Genomic DNA, 19291 nt, shown 5'->3' with positions numbered 1-19291 from the left:
GGCGGCCTTAAAGCGGTTACGTCATCTCATGAGGTCGTGCTTGGCTGCTTCCGTGATTTCCGCTAGCGTCGCCATGGTGACGGTTGTGGCCGATACATTGCTTCGGACTCGCATAGATTTACTGGTAAGATATTTGCGTTTTAAGCGTGATGTAGTTCCTAAACTGTAAGTCATGACCTAGTATACGGCACAACGAGGAACCATGCCTCAACTAAAACTGCATTTTTGCCAATTTTACTGATGAAAATGTACCTTTTTACATTCATAATTTATTCAAACTGAAATTCCTCTTATTTCATGTAGTTAATGCAAAACTGCTTTAATTACCAAGATTTCTGACCACGAACCACCTAATGGCGACAACCAGGGTTTTTTAAGGTTTGGTTTGGGTGACCGCTAAGTAGTTTTAAGAGACCGCAAGTGTTTTATTTAAATACCAAAAAGTTGCAAGTCCAAAATTTGGGAATTCTCTGGAGAAATTTGGGGGACCGTTTTTTTTTTGTTCACTGAGTATCGGAAGTATAACAAGAGTAGCTTTTTTGGAAGTATAACAAGAGTAGACTCCTAATTCTCTTGAGCATTAAGAACCAAACTCAATAAATCGAACAGTGTTGAATAAAAGTCCTTTTGAAATAATACTTACCTGACGGTGGTCTTGGACCGGATCACTGTGGGGTTTGTGTCCTGGCATTTTTTTCCTCGGTAACACCGCGTTTTTTTGGCCAGTAAAATACTAAAATTATTACTTATACTAACACTTAACCTATTACCTACATCACAAACAAAAAGGCGAAAATGTTGACCTTCTGCCGATGCGCAGTTATAACTCGAGCCCTACCTCCAAGTGGCGGCACCGCGTCCCTTTGGGAGAATGCTTGTCCCGAGGACTGGGCCTGAACCTATTACTGACACTGCAGGCATCCCCGGCCTCCATTTTGGCCAATGGGAAGATGAAGCCACTACCCCTTTACCCTTTACTTTATTTCAGTTCGCAAAACTAAAAAACAGGTCAAGTCAAATCACTGATACAAAGATACAACGGCTAACCGTTAAACGAGAAAAACTTCGGTTCAAGTCAAATCATTATGACCAAAATACTTTAACGGTGAGCCATAATTTCATCGGCTGAGAAACACTCAGCTTACAAGGATTATCGCTAAACTTTTTTTATTTTTTTGATAAATTGCATCGAACAGAGAAAGCTAACGCGAAAAAAAGATTTTGATTGACGGCGAAGAATATATACGCAAAAAAGAGAGGGCAGTTTAGTGTGAAATGAGCGGCGCGTGCAACAAAAAAATAAACAAACAAACGAGTAATAGGAACGTATGAAACAAGAGCGGGGGAGATATAACGAAATCGAATTAACTTCAAACCACTGAAAATACAATATTGTAAGTTCTTCATATTATCGTTGTATTTATTTGCTAAGCAAAGTAGAAATGATTCAATATCTCAACGTGAACACCTTTCATTAAAGGCTTTGTCAAAAAATTCAAGTTACACCAATTCACTTTGTCTAATCAACAAAACATATTTCAATACATCAGTGTGTCGTGTATAGCTGTTTCTATAGCGGTCAATATGTACAGATTGCAGTTACGTGTACAGTTGAAAGAGAGACAACAGTATATAAGCATTTAAGGGCATAAACCACATCATCACAGTTGTTCAGCCGCTGCACATCAAACATTCCTCCTTGTTCTGAAGTGAACACACCATAGCTGCCTCGTTGTCAGATCGGTTTTGCTCCTAAAAGTACAAATACGTGTGTTGTAACTAGGACTGCCCGATAATATCGGATCGGAGCCGATACCCGATAACAAGTGGTAGGTACTAGTCCGATACTTGGGTGGTATTGCTGCCAGACAGATACCAATTTAATATAGCAGTTTTTGCCAGTATTTGCGGCTCAACGCAGGGATTATACCTTGAACATCTATTTTTGCACATAACAGCAGTTTGACAACTGCAACTTAACTAATAACTGAAAAATATCTTTCAACGTTTTCTAGCATAGTAATGACGTCATGTGGTATCGGTATCGGTATATCGGACATCCCTATGGTAATCAATGCGAAAGATTACGCGTGTCTACTTGTCCGATATAACCAGCGTCCGATACTAAGGTCGTATTAATCGAATCGGCACCAGCGTCCGATACTAAGATCGTATTAATCGAATCGGCACCAGCGTCCGATACTAAGATCGTATTAATCGAATCGGCACCAGCGTCCGATACTAAGATCGTATTAATCGAATCGGCACCAGCGTCCGATACTAAGATTGTATTAATCGAATCGGCACCAGCGTCCGATACTAAGATCGTATTAATCGAATCGGCACCAGCGTCCGATACTAAGGTCGTATTTATCGAATCGGCACCAGCGTCCGATACTAAGATCGTATTAATCGAATCGGCACCAGCGTCCGATACTAAGATCGTATTAATCGAATCGGCACCAGCGTCCGATACTAAGATCGTATTAATCGAATCGGCACCAGCGTCCGATACTAAGATCGTATTAATCGAATCGGCACCAGCGTCCGATACTAAGATCGTATTAATCGAATCGGCACCAGCGTCCGATACTAAGGTCGTATTAATCGAATCGGCACCAGCGTCCGATACTAAGGTCGTATTAATCGAATCGGCACCAGCGTCCGATAAGGTCGTATCGCCGATGTAAGAATTACAGCTCTGGAAAATACAGCGTAATTTTAACACCGGGTCAAAAATTCTTGTGATAAAATGTGCCCCTTTTATGGCAATTGGTCGGTCGGGAGTTAAAATGAAGTGCGACTTTCATGCAAATACACAAGAAATGCAAAACATTTCAAAATAATGGTTTACCCAACAAAACAAAAATGACGTTGAGTAAAAAAGGCTGTTCAAATTGAAACTGAAACTAAAAACTGTAAATGTTCACAAAGATAATTTGAAGGCAAAAGTAAAGCTAATGTTTTCACGAATAAAAAAACTTCTTCCCGTTTAATTAAGGCTGTCGATACTAAACATTAGATACGCGGAAAACGTATGAATAAGAGCATAAAGGCTAAACAACATTTTTAAAATCAGCTGCATTTTTTACCTCGTTGTCCGCTTCGTCTTTTGCGCCTTGCAGCTTCTTTTTGTCGACGGTGAACTGGATTGCCTGGGCGGCCGCCTTGGTGCGAAGGTAGTACATGCCAGTCTTCAGACCCTAAGGTCGTAGATCGAAAATATTAACTATTGTAGAACCAGATTGGATCTACAGTGTGTGACAATGCACAAAACTTATTGAATGTTCACGTTTGATTAACATGGTTGAGTCGGGAGTACGAAGTGTTTAATAACAATGAAACATTCACACATATGTGTGTTGATAGCTGAGATCTAGCCCTTCGAAGCTGCTTTTTGACCAACGATTACGCCTTACGTATAATTAGTACACCGAAAGCCATCGCAGACTCACCGAGTCTGTTGATCAATGATGCAAGCAGGGCAGACTAGAAAAACAACTAGCCTGCAGTGAGGTTCGAACTCACGACCTCCGGTCAAGCCGGGACCGTCGCTCTACCAACTGAGCTAGCTCATAGAGGTCGTGAGTTCGAACCTCACTGCAGGCTAGTTGTTTTTCTAGTCTGCCCTGCTCGCATCATAGATCAACAGACTCGGTGAGTCTGCGATGGCTTTCGGTGTACTGTGTTTAATAACAATTAAGGTCTTTCGTTTTTCTCGGAAGAATTCAAATGGGCAAATCCGAGTTGGATATTTGGTCAAACTACTCTTCCCAAAAAACACTCCCAAAAGTATTTCCAGTTAAAAAGATGGGCAACCCAAATATGCCGAGTAAAAAAACAACAATACTCCAATCGAACTAGGCTATTCGGATGAAAATGTGGACTCTTGAACGATTCCAAACAAAAAAAAAACGAAAAAAAAACAAGTAAAACCATAATGAAATACTAGCAACGACAAAACAATACTTTGATTCCGCGTAGGCTACTCGGAATGAGTCGAATACTCACGATTTCAAGTCGTTAACTGGCGACAACTCAATAAATCCCAAGTTAAAAAAGTTCTTGCACTCGACTCGAGTAGGCCAATTAAACGTTTTTCCCATTTATAGCTATTTTGAGGGGGAGAAGAATCCAGGAATAAACTCTAGTAGGCAACTCGGCCGGTCTAACTTGGTTGATAGAATAATAGAAAAAAGTGACGAAATTTTAGGTCAAGTAGCTGCTTATTCCCCCAGAAATAAACTTGTAGCCGCTTTCCAGCCAAAAAACGCATGTAGCTCGATCGAACCGAGTTAAACATATCCATGAGTTAGAACGAATCCGCGCAGGTTACTCGTCCAAACCTCGACTCTTCTAACCGCTTTTGAGCCAGAAGTGCATGTTAATCGAGTATAACAAAAAAACAAGCACTACTATAATTATTTAGGATGTGGGTTAGCGTTTGGGCTAGGGTGGGTCTAGTATTATTATTACATAATAAATATATTATACGTTACTCGTGACCCGTCAAAATGTCAATTTTACCAAAACTTTATCAGTCAAGACAGGGCAATGTGTGCCGATCACACCAAAAGAAAAAACAATACTCCTGAGGCCTGAGGCCTGAACTATTTCCTAGGTTACTCGTCTAAAACTCGACTCTACTCACCGCTTTCCATCCGAAGAAATGCATGCTGGTCAGCTTGCCGTAGTTTGGTTCAGCGATGTGAATGTTCAGGCTCTGACTCTGGTCGATGAATGGTCCGCGGTCGGCCGCCATCTTGACAACGTTGCGCTGAGAAATTTCCCAAACTGTTCGGTAGATCGCCTTTAGGTCGTCAGGGATGGCCGCTATGTCCTGAAACGCGTCAAAGGAGGGGTGTTTGAGGCTGTGTTCTATTTCCAGGGTTGCCACAAACATTCACGAACACTTTTCAAGAAAAGCTTCTGGGTTTTCGAAAATCTAGACCTTTTTTTATCTCCAATAGTGTGTTTTAATTATGACAAAAATCGGATTTTTTGCCTTGTCTCAGTCTATTTTCAACGTGAAAAACTATTACAAGGGCGTTTTTCGACCTGAGGTTTTCCTTGCTTTGCGTTTTAATTGCCGATACAGATAAAATATTTCGATTAATAAAGTATAAATAGCCGTATTTTAGGATGGTTTGAGAAATATGCCGCGGTTCGAATCAAATTAAACCCGTGGAAAGTAATTTGGTGAACCCTGAGTTAAGACTATAGCAGGGATCACTTAATCTTTATCATAAAGGACCGAATAACTGAGGGTTTACGATCGCTGGCCGGGTATAAATTGTTTTGTCTAACTTTATCGTTAAACGAAGGTAATGTAAATATTTACGCAATAAAACTTTAGTGAGCCCTAATAAATTGTCGTACAGTTTGGACAGTTTAAAGCCAGATTAATTGAAACGGCGGATCTGGGCCCAGCGGCAGTAGTCTGGTGACACCTGCGTTTAATCTGAAAGATTTATAAACAAGTTTGTTAAACCGCGATCTGACCAAGCAGAAGTCATAGTGGCCAACATTACACACTCGCTCGTGGACTTTCTGGGAAGGAAAAAGTAACGCTAGACGTAACATAGCGAGGGACACAAAACGCACAAATCACCTTGATCGAACCGTTAGCGGCGATCATCTGTAGCTTGATATCCTCATTCCAAATTCCACGCTCGGTCAGATCTTTCAGCAGACGCTGGTTGACGATCTGACAAAAATTAGAAGAAAAAAAATCGTAATTTAATTGTAATGACAAGGAGATGTTTTGTTAACGCTCGATCACTTACCTGGAATTCTCCGGACAGTACCCTCCTTGTGTAAATGTTGCTCGTGTAAGGTTCGATCGACTCGTTGTTGCCGAGTATTTGGGCAGTGGACGCTGTTGGCATTGGAGCAATGAGAAGGCTGTTGCGGACTCCGTGCCTAGGGAAGGAAGTTGGTTGTCAATACGGCTTTTTATTGCGACTGTTTCAAGTTTAATGTTGAACATTGGGAGTCTAATGGTCGGAGGTTTTAGTGAGACGTAGTAGGGATATTAAATCCCGTGCATCTGATGTTAAAAATGAATAAAGATATATTCGAAACGTTCAAAAGTTACCTACTTCTGTATGGGCTTTAATGTTAAACATAAAAGTGAAAAAAATATAACATATAAAGCCAAGAATATTGGTGGAAATCTTGGTACTGTGACGTCAATTTATGACGTCATATATAAAATGTTTTTGCCTCCTGTGGTCCACGCGGGGCAAAAATATATTTGAGAGGTCCGTGGCGAAAAAAGTTCAAGAACCCCTGATCTAAATTAATCCCATTAAAATAAACTAATGCCAGGTAAACCAAAACAGTATAAAACCTAAAAAAGTTTAGCTGTAAATACTATTGAACAACATTTTATCTCAAATCGCCATCCGTGACAGCCAACAACGTTTTATTTCAGGCAATATAAAGAAGAGGTATATATTCGCTTTTCATATTATGTGATACTAAAAACACTTACTTGGCGATATTTTCCTTCAGCTTGGCCCAATCCCAAAGGTCTGTTGGCGTTGCATTCCACATGTCGTACTGGAGGATCTGGAAATAAAACGACATGGTTAGATATAAGGCGAAAAAAGAAGGCCCGCAAAAAAGAGGGTTCTAAAACGAAACGTTTGGCGAACGCCTTCGTGCTTTTAAAATAAGTAAAAAATATTGGCCGCCCACAAAGGTACAAACTTATGGAATTCTCGCTTTTTTTGAGTGAAATACATACAAATTAAGCGGTTTACAGTAGCTTCATTTCAAGAAAATACACTAATAACCGACTTTTTTAACGAAAACAAAAACGTTTAATAAAATGGTTCTGTCTTTACTTTTTTATTATCTTTAAAAGTTTTTTTTTTTTTCGCAACGCTAAGGATAAACGTTTTTTTTTAATAGTACAAATTCTGATCGAATTTGTGAATTGCTTGTGTGCTCTAATTATTATAGGTCTCATCTAATTTGAATTTTACCAAATACGCTACTTGCTAACCGCATTTTTAGTCTGTCAGTTGAAACTAAGAATTTTAACAAATACTCTTCGGTAGGCTATCCTAAATGTTTAAAAATTATCACACAAATATTTGCTATTTTACATTCTATCAAACTGCAAATAAATTAAATTGATTCTAAATAATTAAATGTAATTCTAGTTCCAAACTGTAATTCTAGTTCCAAAAGTGGGGGAAATCGTTTTAAATGTATAAGTAAAGACACTTACAGATTCCCAGACTTGTGGCAAACCATCTATGCCTATGGGTATTTAAACTTACCCCTTTGCTAACGGGCGACCCAGGGTAGGTCTCATATGGGCCCAGTTGTTCTGCTAGCTCGCAAGATGCAGTAAGGGCTGCGTAGTAGATGGTCTCGAAGATTTGAACGTTCAAACGCATTGCTTCGGCAGAATCGAAGGGTAGACGCATTGCGATGAAGGTGTCAGCCAATCCTTGCACACCAATGCCTATTGGACGGTGGCGGAAATTGGATTTCCGCGCCTGAAAAAACAATGCACGAACTCTTATTTTAGCTTAATTGCATCGCTGGGACAAAAATCGGTCAGCAAGGTCTGAAACTTTTATTATAAATGTGCATTTCGCCATATAAATTTATGGCATCTTCAGTACAAATAAATAGTAAAAAGAACTGTTAGTTTGTTATTTTTACGGTAATCTTTTTTTTGTATGTTTAGAATAACTCTTTATGCATTTTATCTAAAACGTACAAAAAATGTAACCTACTTCTGTATGGGCTTTAATATTTTTTCTGCGTATAACAAATTAATTAATACTGTTTAACAAAAAACGATTCCAAATCAGAAATATATTTTTTAAATTAACAGAAATGTAATAGTTTGGTCTATAACGCAATAAATGAACACAAAGCACACAAGTTATGGAATATTAGAATGATCTAAGTCAGTGGTTCTTAATCAGGTGAATGGTTCACCCCAGGATGAATAAAATTTTTGCAGGGGTAAACCAACCAAAAGGATGAACCGTCAGAAATGGATGACAGGTCTGCAGTAAATCGGTTACGGAACTGTTGTTTTTTGGTATTTTAAAGTACAAAAATTTGGTGACTGTATTTGTGCTTTTGTAGCTTTATATTTCTGGACTCGAAAAATTATAGGTTTGCAATGGTAAAACTTAGCTTAATTTGATCTTAACAAAAATTGAAAAAACCCAAGTCATTTTGTTCTGTTATATATAGACGAGATTTATCATATCATGAGAGTTTTATCATATCATGAGACAAGGGTGAATGAAATCTGGAGATCGATGCTAAGCACTGATCTAAGTAACAAACCTGTGGCACTGGATAGTAGTTGATCTCGATTATCTTGTTCAGGTTTCTCGTTATCACTTGGGTGACTTCGTAAAGTCGCTGGAAGTCAAACTTGCCGTCGGCGACGTACATAGGGAGGGCCAGCGAGGCAAGGTTGCAGACCGCCACCTGAGATGGAAAAAAATTATAAAGTTGAACGTGTAAAAAGTGGCACACTGGTGCTCAGCAGCTTGAAAATCGGTTAAGTCGGTTCATCAGAGCTTTCAAGTTCGACCAAATGCGCGATTACTTAAGTCCTACAACCTGTATTCCGGCAATTTACGCAACTAAATACTGTGGATATTGAGAAATCCACTCGTGTGTGTCATATAACTCATCCAACCACAATACAAGGTTGGAAATATCCACCATTTGCTATTCCATCGTTACAATTTACTGTTTTCAGCTATCCTCTATTAAGAGTTCAAACAATTCATCCACTCACAAAACATGGTTGGAAAATATTCCACTACTTTCCATCCCACCTCTACAATTTACAGTTTGTGGCCTTATTAATTTCAAAAATTGGTTCTCCGCTTGCCCATGTCGGACTCGGGACTCTGGTGGTTTTACGTGATCTTACTCGAGTCCGACTTCAGCAAAATTAACCGACTCCGTCGAGTCCGGAGTCCCAACTCTGCACCCTGGTGCTATGAACGGGAAAATTTTCAATTACATGTGCTTTGTAAATAATTTAGAAAGAATCATTTTCTGAAAGTTTTAACCACAACTATTGAATCTCTAAGCAGGTAAAAAAAAACTGCTGGATGTATAGAAGTAGGCTAGATTTTAATAGGCTGTTGGAAAAAAGCATTAAGCCTTATACACGGGTGATCAGCGGCACGCTAGTATTAAGAATAGCTAAGTTTTTCGTGGACTTTACCAGTAGCGAACTTAAAAATCGTCGACCTAATGACTGAAAGAGTGGTTTATTAGTCTCAGGATCGATCTGCTATAACCGGTAGGCGAAATAATTTGCATTTTTTTGCTACACATGACGTGAACGGAAAAGGTGTAAAGCAAAAGAACGGGTAACAACAAAACATTCAAATCCCAAACGTTTAACATGACGTCATTACTATGAGCCAATAAGCACAATTTGTAAAATTAATAAGTGCTATGGTAATTATTTAAGGGCATTTGGCCTAAATTTTATTTTGCGTTATGAAACCTATTTATCTCTGATTCTTAATAGTTTCAGAAATTTACATTTAAAGGAAGAAAGCTCTAAGTTGAAAGCAACACATTACTGAAATGAAGAAATTAATTTGGCATCGGATCGGCACCGATACCGCCCTAGCATCGAACGAGTGCTGATACTAAAACTTAGCATGAGGTATCAGCGCCGATACGACATTATCGGACATAGTGGAAACCCCACACAGGCAAAACCAACCTCATCAGGACTGGTATATTCGACGATCTCAGTGCATAGATTGGAGCTCTGTATGGTTCCCAGGTTCTGTTGGTTCGACTTGCGGTTGCATGCGTCCTTGTAAAGCATGTAGGGCGTGCCTGTTTCGATCTGCGACTCCAGCACGGCGTACCACAACTTTTGCGCCTTGAATGTTTTTCGCGCCTTGCCCTCTTTTTCGTACCTTGGTGGTTTTGGGGAAAGAAATGTACTTAACAAAAACGGAAATTTCGTAACAATGAAACAAATTAGTAATTTGATGAAAATTTAAGAAAATCTAAAAAAAATACAAAACATGAAATGGCGACAATTGCCGGGGCCTTTTTCGTACCTGATTTTTAAGAAAATAAAAACGCTTTTCTTCAAAAAAAATTAACATTTTGTTAAAAACCTTAAATTATTGCCGTTTTTTTTTGTTTAGGGTTTGCGTTTTCTTGCTTGGTAAAAATGAATTAAAACATTAAAAAAATATTAAAAACACAAAAGATAAAAAAGAGCGAAAACACAAAATCCTCAATACTCACTTTTCGTAGAGCTCTTCGAACTTTTCTCCCCAGGTATCGTGTAAGTCTTTGGCCTCATCGGGGCAGAAAAGCGACCAATCGCCGTCCGACTCGACGCGCTTCATGAAAAGGTCGGGAATCCAAAGCGCGTAGAACAAATCGCGAGCTCGGGACTCGTCCTTGCCTGCCACGACAGGGCAATAGAGGAATATTACATTATATTTAAAAACAATTTGGACAACTTTAAAGCATTAATGATTGGAGATTGTGGTAGTTGGTAGGACGTAGTAAGAATATCAAAGTCATACAGAAGTAACTATCTTTTTCTACATCAACAAAGAGTTATTAGAAACGTTCTACTTCTGTATGGGCTTAGAAATTCGATAGAACAAATCCGAGCTCGGGACTCATCCTTGCCTGCCACGAGTGGGTTTTCAATTACAACAAGGTTTAAATCACCTTACGAGGCTTCAGTACCTCCAGGATGTTCGACCAACAGTTGGTCGTTTTAAAATCTTAGGTCCCAGTCAAGTCATTTTTAAAATGTATCAAGTAAAGTCATATTTAAAATGACTAACAACAAGGAGGTTTTAGATTAGTTTTACAGCGCGCAATACAGAACTTTATTCATATTTAAAACAACATTCATTTTGAGACAACTATTTATGCACTCTAGCATTCATTGAAATCCGATTCCGATGTTTTTTTGCTATGTTTTCGCCAAGCGATATCCAATACTGGATTCTTTATACGTCGGGAATATTAATTGGAATTACTTTTTTTAAATAAGCAAAATTACAATTAATTTGCGACTGGAAAACACCATAAAGCCTTGGACGGTGTTTCTCTGGAGTGGTTTGTAGAGCCTTATCTAAGACGTAGTTCATAATGACAAACCACTCCAGGGAAACACCGTCCAAGGCTTTATGGTGTTTCCCAGTCGTAAATCTATTGACACTTTCCATCAAGCGATTAACAATTAATTTGTTAGTAGGTATTTAAATGTAGTAAGTATCAGTCCTTGAATTAAGGCCAGTCGGCCCTTTTAGAAAAGCTAGAAGTGATATTTACGTAGTTTGGAGGTTGTAGTTGACGTAGAATGATTACCAAAGCACATACAGAAGTAGGTATAGTTTCGTGAACGTTTTGAATAAATAAAAAAGTTAAGATAATGGTTGGAGGTTGTAGCAAGACGTATAAGTTAGAATATTAAAGCCCATACGGAAGAAGGTATCATTTTGAAGTGACTGTTAACCTTAGTGTTTTATTTTATTTAAACACTGCTCCTAGTGGCGCGCTTTGCCTAGAGCATGTGCGTGTCTCGTTTAAACGTGTTTTGTTTGCCCTTCATTTGAGACGCGCCTGCGTTAGTGGTAACATCTACTCTGTTGCGGTGTAAATTAAGTTTTATATTCTGTGTTTATTGTTATTAGTGTTGATAACTTTGTGTGATTCATTCGAATTAGGGAACTAAGTTGTTGTTAACATCATTGTGTTTATTGTCTGTTAACTGATAAATATTTCAGTGGACATCAACTTTCAGTGACTCCTCATTTATTTTCAACCGATCGGTGATCTGTATCTTACCAGTATTTTTCTTTGCGTCTAAAAAGTCGAAGATGTCAGCATGCCACGGTTCGAGGTAAATGGCGAAGGCGCCTGGACGCTACAAATACAAATAAAACAAAAAATTATGCAGCCGACAAAACATTAAGGAATTTCTCGCAATGGTGTAGAAGCCAAACAAAGTTTCTGGCTAAATCAGGCTAATATTTTTCAAGGGGAAAATGAAAACGGGCGAAAGTAGCAATCATTTTCTGACGAAAAAAAAACACAAATAAAAAACATTCTACGAAATAAACAAATATGCGATAAAATTTCGGCCAGTTTTATATAGCGAAATATTTAATTCTGTTTTGGTCTTTTCCACTTTTTGTCTAATATTAAAAAAATGAAGGAACCTATGTAAATAATTTTGAAAATTATTTGTTTTTTTAGATACAAATGTAAGGTTTATCTGCGCGGCATTGCTGTAAACTGTAAAGTACCTTATTTCCACCTTGGTCAACGTATCTTGCCGTGTTGTTGTAGACGCGAAGCATTGGAAGAAGGCCATTCGAGTTACCGTTTGTCTGAAAGCAAACAAATTAAATTCACCAAACAAGATAACCTACAATTGATTGAAAATTCAGGGTATTTTCCCAACGCCTGTCAACTTATGGGATTTTAAAGTAAAAAGTGTACATTTAAAAAGTAGTTTTAAGTATTCATAAATTAAAAAGGTACAATAAGTTGGCTATGCGCAAAGGCAAAAATCAACAAGACTGGTTGTCCTGTAAATAAGAGTCACCACAAAAGCAATAAAAATAAAAATCACCTTTTCAGATGTAAAAAGAAACCACATTTTACTTTAACCCGAGCATCATTAATATCTTAAAAACGCAAAAAAATAAATTTACACGTTTTTGGAAAAAATATATATACTGGTGATAATCCTATTATAATTTTTGACATTTTAAATCTAACAGACTGATTTTTTTTTTAATTTATGTACTTGCTCTGATATTAGCGAAAATAAGTGAACGCCAGGGCAAACTTACCCCAGCAATATAGCTTCCAGATGCTCTAATGCGGTGAACTGCCAGGCCAATTCCACCGGCTGTTTTCGAAATAAGAGCGCATTGCTTTAGTGTCTCGTAGATACCGTCAATGCTGTCGTCCGCCATCGTTAGAAGAAAGCAGCTAAAAAAGAGTAGACTCTTAGCCAAAGACCTTTTTATTTGGCTACTAGGGCGTCGAGAAACTAAATTCGTTGCTTATACTTCATCAGATAGAAATTTGTACAGAACTTGCAAATCCAAAATGAGTTTATCAGAGCCCATACAGAATTAAGTTCATTTTGACCGTTTCGAATAGCTCCCAAAATGCCACCTACTTTTTGTATGGGCTTTGATATTCTTACTACAACCTCCAACCACTATGTATTATTATTTTTAGCCTTAGTCGAACTCTGGTTATTTTTAACCGACTCCGCAGCTCTGGTTAAAGATATGGGATTGGCGATTGGGGTTTGGTGTGGTGGATTTAGGGGTGAACGGTTCTAGCGATCCTGTATATTTTAAATGTACCCCCTTGTTTCTATGCTTCTTATGTGGCAGGCCGCAAAATCCTTTTTCCTACAAGGGCTGGGCACAAAAGCCTTGCCAGGAAAAGGCGTGAAGAACTGCCCTGGATAATATTCGATGATTTAAAACCGGGAATCCTCAAAACTTAAAAGGTCCCGGGGAACATCATCGGCAAAACAAATATAGGGAAAAAAAGGCAAAACTTATCGGCTACTTTGAGTTGTTGTGTATTCCAAAAACAACACACTATGTGCAATCAGGGCTATTATCCTATATATATCTATATCTATAAGAGACAAAAGCACAAAAAAGCATACAATACAAATACAGTGTGAAAGGTAAACACCTTAGGACGAGGACAGGTTTTGAGTTTTTAGTTTTGTTCCTGGTTTGACCCTTATGTTTGTAGTAAATTAAAACGCTTGGAATGTATTTGGCAACGGTGCATCTCAATCCTGTTACAGACAGCTATGTTTGCACTTATACAATAAAATTACCTCAGTAACTAACACTGTAATATAATGATTTTTAGCGTTTACATAAGAGGTAAAGAGGTATACTTTTCTGCAAACACACACTTCTTATTCAAATTAATAAACTAATAAAACACAATCTAACAGTGAGTTTGACATTTAAAAAGAAGGCAAACAAGAAATGTTCTGTGAGCCTAAAAGGTCGGGAGAGCTCTTATTTAATTAAAAGGTGCAAAGAATACACATGGATTTTGGTCAATTTGGTTCTCAACTTATGTAGCCAATTGTTACCTGGACATTTGGGGTCTGTTGGTACCGGCGTTGAACAGTGTTGGGGAAGCATGGGTAAACCACTTTTCAGACAGCAGGTTGTAAGTCTGGAAAATTAAAGAAAAAATTCGAATTAATATAGGAGACATATTTTAACTGGAAATCTGGTAATGTGGTAAGTTTAGGAGGCGAAAACAAATGGTAATCTTGCCAGTGAGAAACTGAATGTTTGATACCACCAAAATAAATTGCACAGGGTTGTTTAATTGTAAACATCCCCAATTTATAGAAAAATATCCAAAAAACAGTTATAAAAAGTGGTGATGGTGTTTTTAAAGTCTACCTCCAAAACCAAATCAAGGTCCCTCTGGTGGATTCCAATGGCAACCCTCATCAGCATGTGCTGCGGTCGTTCGGCAACTTTACCATTGAGCTTTAATAGGTAGGACCGTTCCAATGTCTAAAATAAACAAAATCATGAATATCTATTAATTTATACCACATCTCTTGAGGAGACCAACCAGGTTAATTTCAATTTTTAGCAATCACATAACAAAAGAAGCAGAGCATCAGTCAAATATTGAACTGAATAAAGACACACATAGCGTACTGTGTATAACTGTATAAACTTTGTTGTTAAATGTTAAATCATTAAGTTAGTGTTATTATTTTTTTACAAATTCGACCTGGTGGAATAGAATGTGTCAATAGTTTTAATTCAACTCTCAGCTGTGTAGTGTAGTGCTTCTGACAGATAGGGTATGGTAAAAAAATGATGAATAAGAACAGTGGGCTTGCTAAATATGCAGGGCAGTCATGTATGCAGTATAAAGATACTTCATGCTGCATACATGACTGTCCTATATATATATAAATATATTCATATGCAATTAGGTGCACTTCAGCAATACAGCTAATTTTTTTCACACACAGATGGACTTTCGCTTGTACCTTGAATCCAAAGAAGTTGTAGCTGAAGTCACGGTCGTAAATAACAGCAGAGTTCAGTTTCTGAAAAAAATATTCAGATTTTATATTTTATGGTTAGCTTTAGCTCTGCAAAACATATGTTATAAAAAGGGTGGTTGTTTCTTGTTGTGTTAATCTTCCAAATCTAGTTTTCAGGCACTTTTTTTTCACCAAACTCACATCCTTGTTTTCCAAAATAATATTGAATGTTTCCTTGGAAATGAGGGGTGAGTGCTTTCCGTTGCGCGGATTCACGTAATTGTAAAGATCTTCCATCACAGCTGAAAGGTAAGTTACAAAATTATTGACACTGTTCACTGTATTACACCTAATAAAAAACATTTTTTTAAATATTCAGTCACAAAAACTGGAATTGAAAACAAAATCTTGGGATATGACAATCTAGAAAAGCTATTTGCTTGGTTCACCTCAGTATTGAACTTTGCACAACTAGAGTGTCGAACGGGGCAAAAATAACTTAAAAACAAGATTTAAGATGCTAATTTACAAAATTTTATTTCAACAAAAACGCTAGGTCTGTGTTGGCTTTTTTTTATATATTTCTTCTAAGGGATTATGTTTGTTTTTAAGGGAACAAACAAATTCTAAAACCGAACAATAAATTTTATTTTTATTTCTGTTTCTGATCCATAAATGTATGACAACCATTTTCTAAGCCATATTAAAAGTTTGTACATATTTGAAAAATGTGTTGTGTTTAACACAGTGCAAGAAAAGTTGATATCCAAGCAGAGGCAAGTACCTTACAAATCTATTACAACTAGCTGATCAGTCTTACCACTGAATAGTTTCTTAGTTTCTTTGTGCAGATTGGAGACGGCAAGACGGGCTGCTACAATTGCATAATCCGGGTGTGTTGTTGTCATGTGGGCAGCTGTTTCGGCAGCCAAAGTGTCTAGTTCCACTGTAGTGACCCCTTCGTAGATTCCATTGATAACTTTCATTGTTATCTTTGCCTGGTAAAAGAGCACAAATATTTTTTTTAATAAATAGCTTTATTCTTGTCCAGATTATTAAGTTTGCCTTGCAGGGGATTTACCCCCCTCAGGGCTGTGACAGCCGTAGGTCACAATTTATGGAATAGCTGTAAAGCTGTTCGCCCTCGCAAGTCTAAATTAGGCAAATGTGTCAAACCAAACCTTGCTTTTAGTTTTTAGTACTAACAAATTCACAAGCCAACAAATTTCAACAGAACTTTACCGCAGTAGAAAGTTTAAGGCTGGGCAAATATCTCCCATGCACCCAAATTGCATTACACTACCTTTTGCCAAAAAGATTTTACATGCAGAAGTACTTTGCCTAAAACCGGACAGTGATGTCATTTGGCATGCAATACTGCCTGTTTAATAAATTAAATAAACAATAAATAAGCCCTTCCTTGTGTAATTAATGCAGAATTTTTTGCATGATTTCGACAAACTAAATTTTACCAAAAATCTTTGGAGGCCACAAATTATGAACTGCAGTCTGTTCCTATGTCCAAAGGTTCCCAATCTGGGTTATATGTTTACGACAGAACTGAACACAACGTAATGTACATATCTTGATTGACTCAACATTTCTTTTACATTGAGTTTTTAAAGCTTATGACATTTTAGTATGAAGTTAATGATATTTAACCATTTAAAATAAACAAACAGCTAAAGTCATATAATACATTTTTATTACAAATTAACAAAACCCTAGCTAAAAAGACATACTGGGTCCACAAAATCCATGTTGAGGCCATAGCACAACTTGGAAATCCTCGAGGTAATTTTGTCGAACATAACTCTTTCCTTTCGGCCATCTGAAACAAATATTTTGAAAGATTATGTCAAGTTTTAGGATTCAATTTTACCTCTGTAATATTGTTTTTCTGGAAACCACATAAAACACTGGTAAACTTTTGGGTTAGGGTGCAGATTAATCATTTATCCAAAGGTTTGGTTCTAGAAGTATATAAGATTGTAATTCAAAATTTACCTCTATTCTCATTTTATTAGTTTTATCATTTAATAAATAAGTTTGTAACAAGTTGGACTAATTTAACTACAAGAAAAAAAATGAGTTAAGAACTTAAAAAAAATCATCAATGATTGTTGCACAGGGAATAATTGCCAATATTCTACAAAAAAAACATTTTTTGTGAATCAAAGGACAGGCGTTTCATTGGTAATGTGCTACTAAAAGAGATGTATCTTACTCTTGGCGTATTGAGTAAAGGCGCATCTTAGTGCTTTAGGGCAAGCGTTTTAAGAAACTCAAATATAGATAAAATTACAAAACACCTTGAAGTAATAGCGAGAAAAATAAAACAGAAAAAATTGTTACGCACAACGTTCGTAAATCATATTCAGATAACTTACCGCGTTTGTAAACATACATCTTTATTGCGTGTATTTCAAAACCTCCGGAAAATATAAGCAAGTAAAACTTTCGGCTTGATTCAAACAAAAAAGCAACTGTAGCTCAAGTCGACAAAGACGGAATGCCGTAAATTTCGAAGAGCAAAAGAAAAGAAAAGTCGGTTGCGCGCGAAATTTCGTTTTTTGTTTTTCAATTCACCTTTGGTTCGCGCCAAAGGCAAACGCGCCCTAGCTTACGAAATTTTCGTTATACACTGGTGATTTTCAATCGGGCGAAACTGGCAGAAAATTACCAAAAATAAACACATTCTAAGGGGTTTTAAGGTGGTAGTGCCCCTTCTGGAGCATTTTCAGACTTAGCTAACGTTCATTATAGCGATCATCAATATTTTACACATTGTTTCTCTTATATTGTGCCATTTCGTTTTTTTATAGGTTTTTCGATATTTAGTGACTGTTAAACTTGTAATAGATAGGTCATTTTTAAGGGAACAAGAAGTTAGTTTTTCTGCGAAATGTTGCGCAGTTGCGCACCTTAGATTTGCGGTTTGTGGGCTAAATGTTGCTGTGGTTCACAGAGACTGGTCTGGTCGCACACCAGGGCGAAATACAATCCCCTCTTAAATTCAACGAATCTTTGTTTAATGCGGCGAGCAGGTTGAAGAAATGGGTGGGTCTCTTAGCAAAACGAATTAAAAGTCTTCTCAAAGTCACATTAAAAAATGTAGAATAGCATTGAATTTTCGTATGTGCTCTGTTTATAATGTGGATTGATGACTTACATGAAACACTGTTAGTGGGTTGTATCCTATAACTCTGTTTAGGATACCTGAATTGTATAACAAACTCAATTCAGGTTATATTTTAAAAGCTAAAACCAAAATATTGTTATTAAATCTTCAGCTTCATTATTTTTTCATTATTTGAATTATACTCACAATGATCATGTGACATATGGGGTGATGTCACCGTATCGACGTCACAATTTTTTATAAGTCGTTTTTTTCGAAGACGGTACTAATTTTTTGTTCGGTTTTAAGTACATAATGTCTAAATATTTTTGTTCTACCAGTTTATTTTGGCTTTGTTTTTATATTTTTTAGTTTTCTTTTAATATTTTGTTTAAAATAGAAGCCAAAATTCACTCTCTCGCTACGCTTGATTAAATTGAAAGGGGAGTGAAATCGTTTGTTTCATAAAAGGAAATACTTTTTTAACGGCATGTAAAGGAAATTGGTTTTAATTAGTCGTATAATTTAGCGCGTTAGTCTTATTTCTGTCACTCCATTAGATAAACAATAGGTTAAACAAATAGTCCAACAGACCCCGCTAAAATTTAGGATTCTATTGAATAAGATGTTATGCGGTACATGAAATGACTTTCGCCTTTGGTATGAGTTTGGATCATAGTAGAATCTTCGGCGCTGGCCTAGCATTTTTCCGAGGGGGGGTATATTGCTGACAGTATTTGGGAAGTTAGTGTTTGGGCCTGGGTGGTTTTATTTTATATTTGTTCTTATACATATTTATGCCTTTCTTGTAATTTCAACTTTGACAACTTGTTTTGTTTCCAGTGTTAAAATAAATGTGGTAAGATTTTAAAGCAGGACTAAATCTTGTAACAATCATAAGTGCATGGTTTAAAAATATAAGTAATAATGTCAGTCGCTGTATCAAAACCACGTTCGGTATTACAGTGTGATCTATCTATCTATGGTGGGAGTGTATGACATTTTAGTTGTTGACGGCCGCATTGACAGTCTCTATTTCTATTTTAAAAATCACAAAATTTCATGGTGATGAAATACTGTTTTCAGGCTAATTC

General features: G+C 37.1%; 1 protein-coding gene across 2 annotated transcripts; it reads right to left on the bottom strand.

The window, feature by feature from the left end:
* Window positions 1-1162: 1162 nt before the first annotated feature.
* LOC146136955 (ribonucleoside-diphosphate reductase large subunit-like) lies at window positions 1163-17580 on the bottom strand. Of its 2 annotated transcripts, none has more exons than XM_083395911.1 (20): window positions 17467-17580; window positions 16819-16907; window positions 15897-16074; window positions 15278-15378; window positions 15080-15139; window positions 14472-14588; window positions 14150-14235; window positions 12861-13002; window positions 12309-12392; window positions 11848-11926; window positions 10282-10444; window positions 9740-9941; window positions 8326-8472; window positions 7293-7514; window positions 6497-6573; window positions 5787-5922; window positions 5612-5707; window positions 4652-4840; window positions 3093-3203; window positions 1163-1752 (listed from the first exon to the last, which is right to left on the bottom strand). In XM_083395911.1, exons 1-20 carry the CDS (start codon window positions 17483-17485, stop codon window positions 1672-1674), a joined length of 2379 nt encoding a protein of 792 aa, XP_083252037.1. In that variant the 5' UTR covers window positions 17486-17580; the 3' UTR covers window positions 1163-1671. The 2 variants fall into 2 exon arrangements, with proteins under 2 accessions (XP_083252037.1, XP_083252038.1); XM_083395912.1 differs by having other exon boundaries at window positions 1163-1749.
* Window positions 17581-19291: the final 1711 nt, after the last annotated feature.

Source organism: Ascidiella aspersa, chromosome 8, assembly GCF_963924565.1.
Source record: "Ascidiella aspersa chromosome 8, kaAscAspe10.2, whole genome shotgun sequence".
Lineage (NCBI taxonomy): Eukaryota > Metazoa > Chordata > Ascidiacea > Phlebobranchia > Ascidiidae > Ascidiella > Ascidiella aspersa.
Note: the sequence above shows the minus strand (reverse complement) of the source record. Positions and strands in the feature narration are given on the sequence as shown.

What these genes read in the sequence shown, in the direction of transcription:
- LOC146136955 (XM_083395911.1), bottom strand. An exon ending in ACATGGATTTTGTGGACCCA is followed by an intron (nt 16,075 to 16,818) that starts GTATGTCTTTTT and finishes CTCTTTTACCAG; the next exon opens with GCAAAGATAACAATGAAAGT. An exon ending in AACAGACCCCAAATGTCCAG is followed by an intron (nt 13,003 to 14,149) that starts GTAACAATTGGC and finishes ACTCTTTTTTAG; the next exon opens with CTGCTTTCTTCTAACGATGG.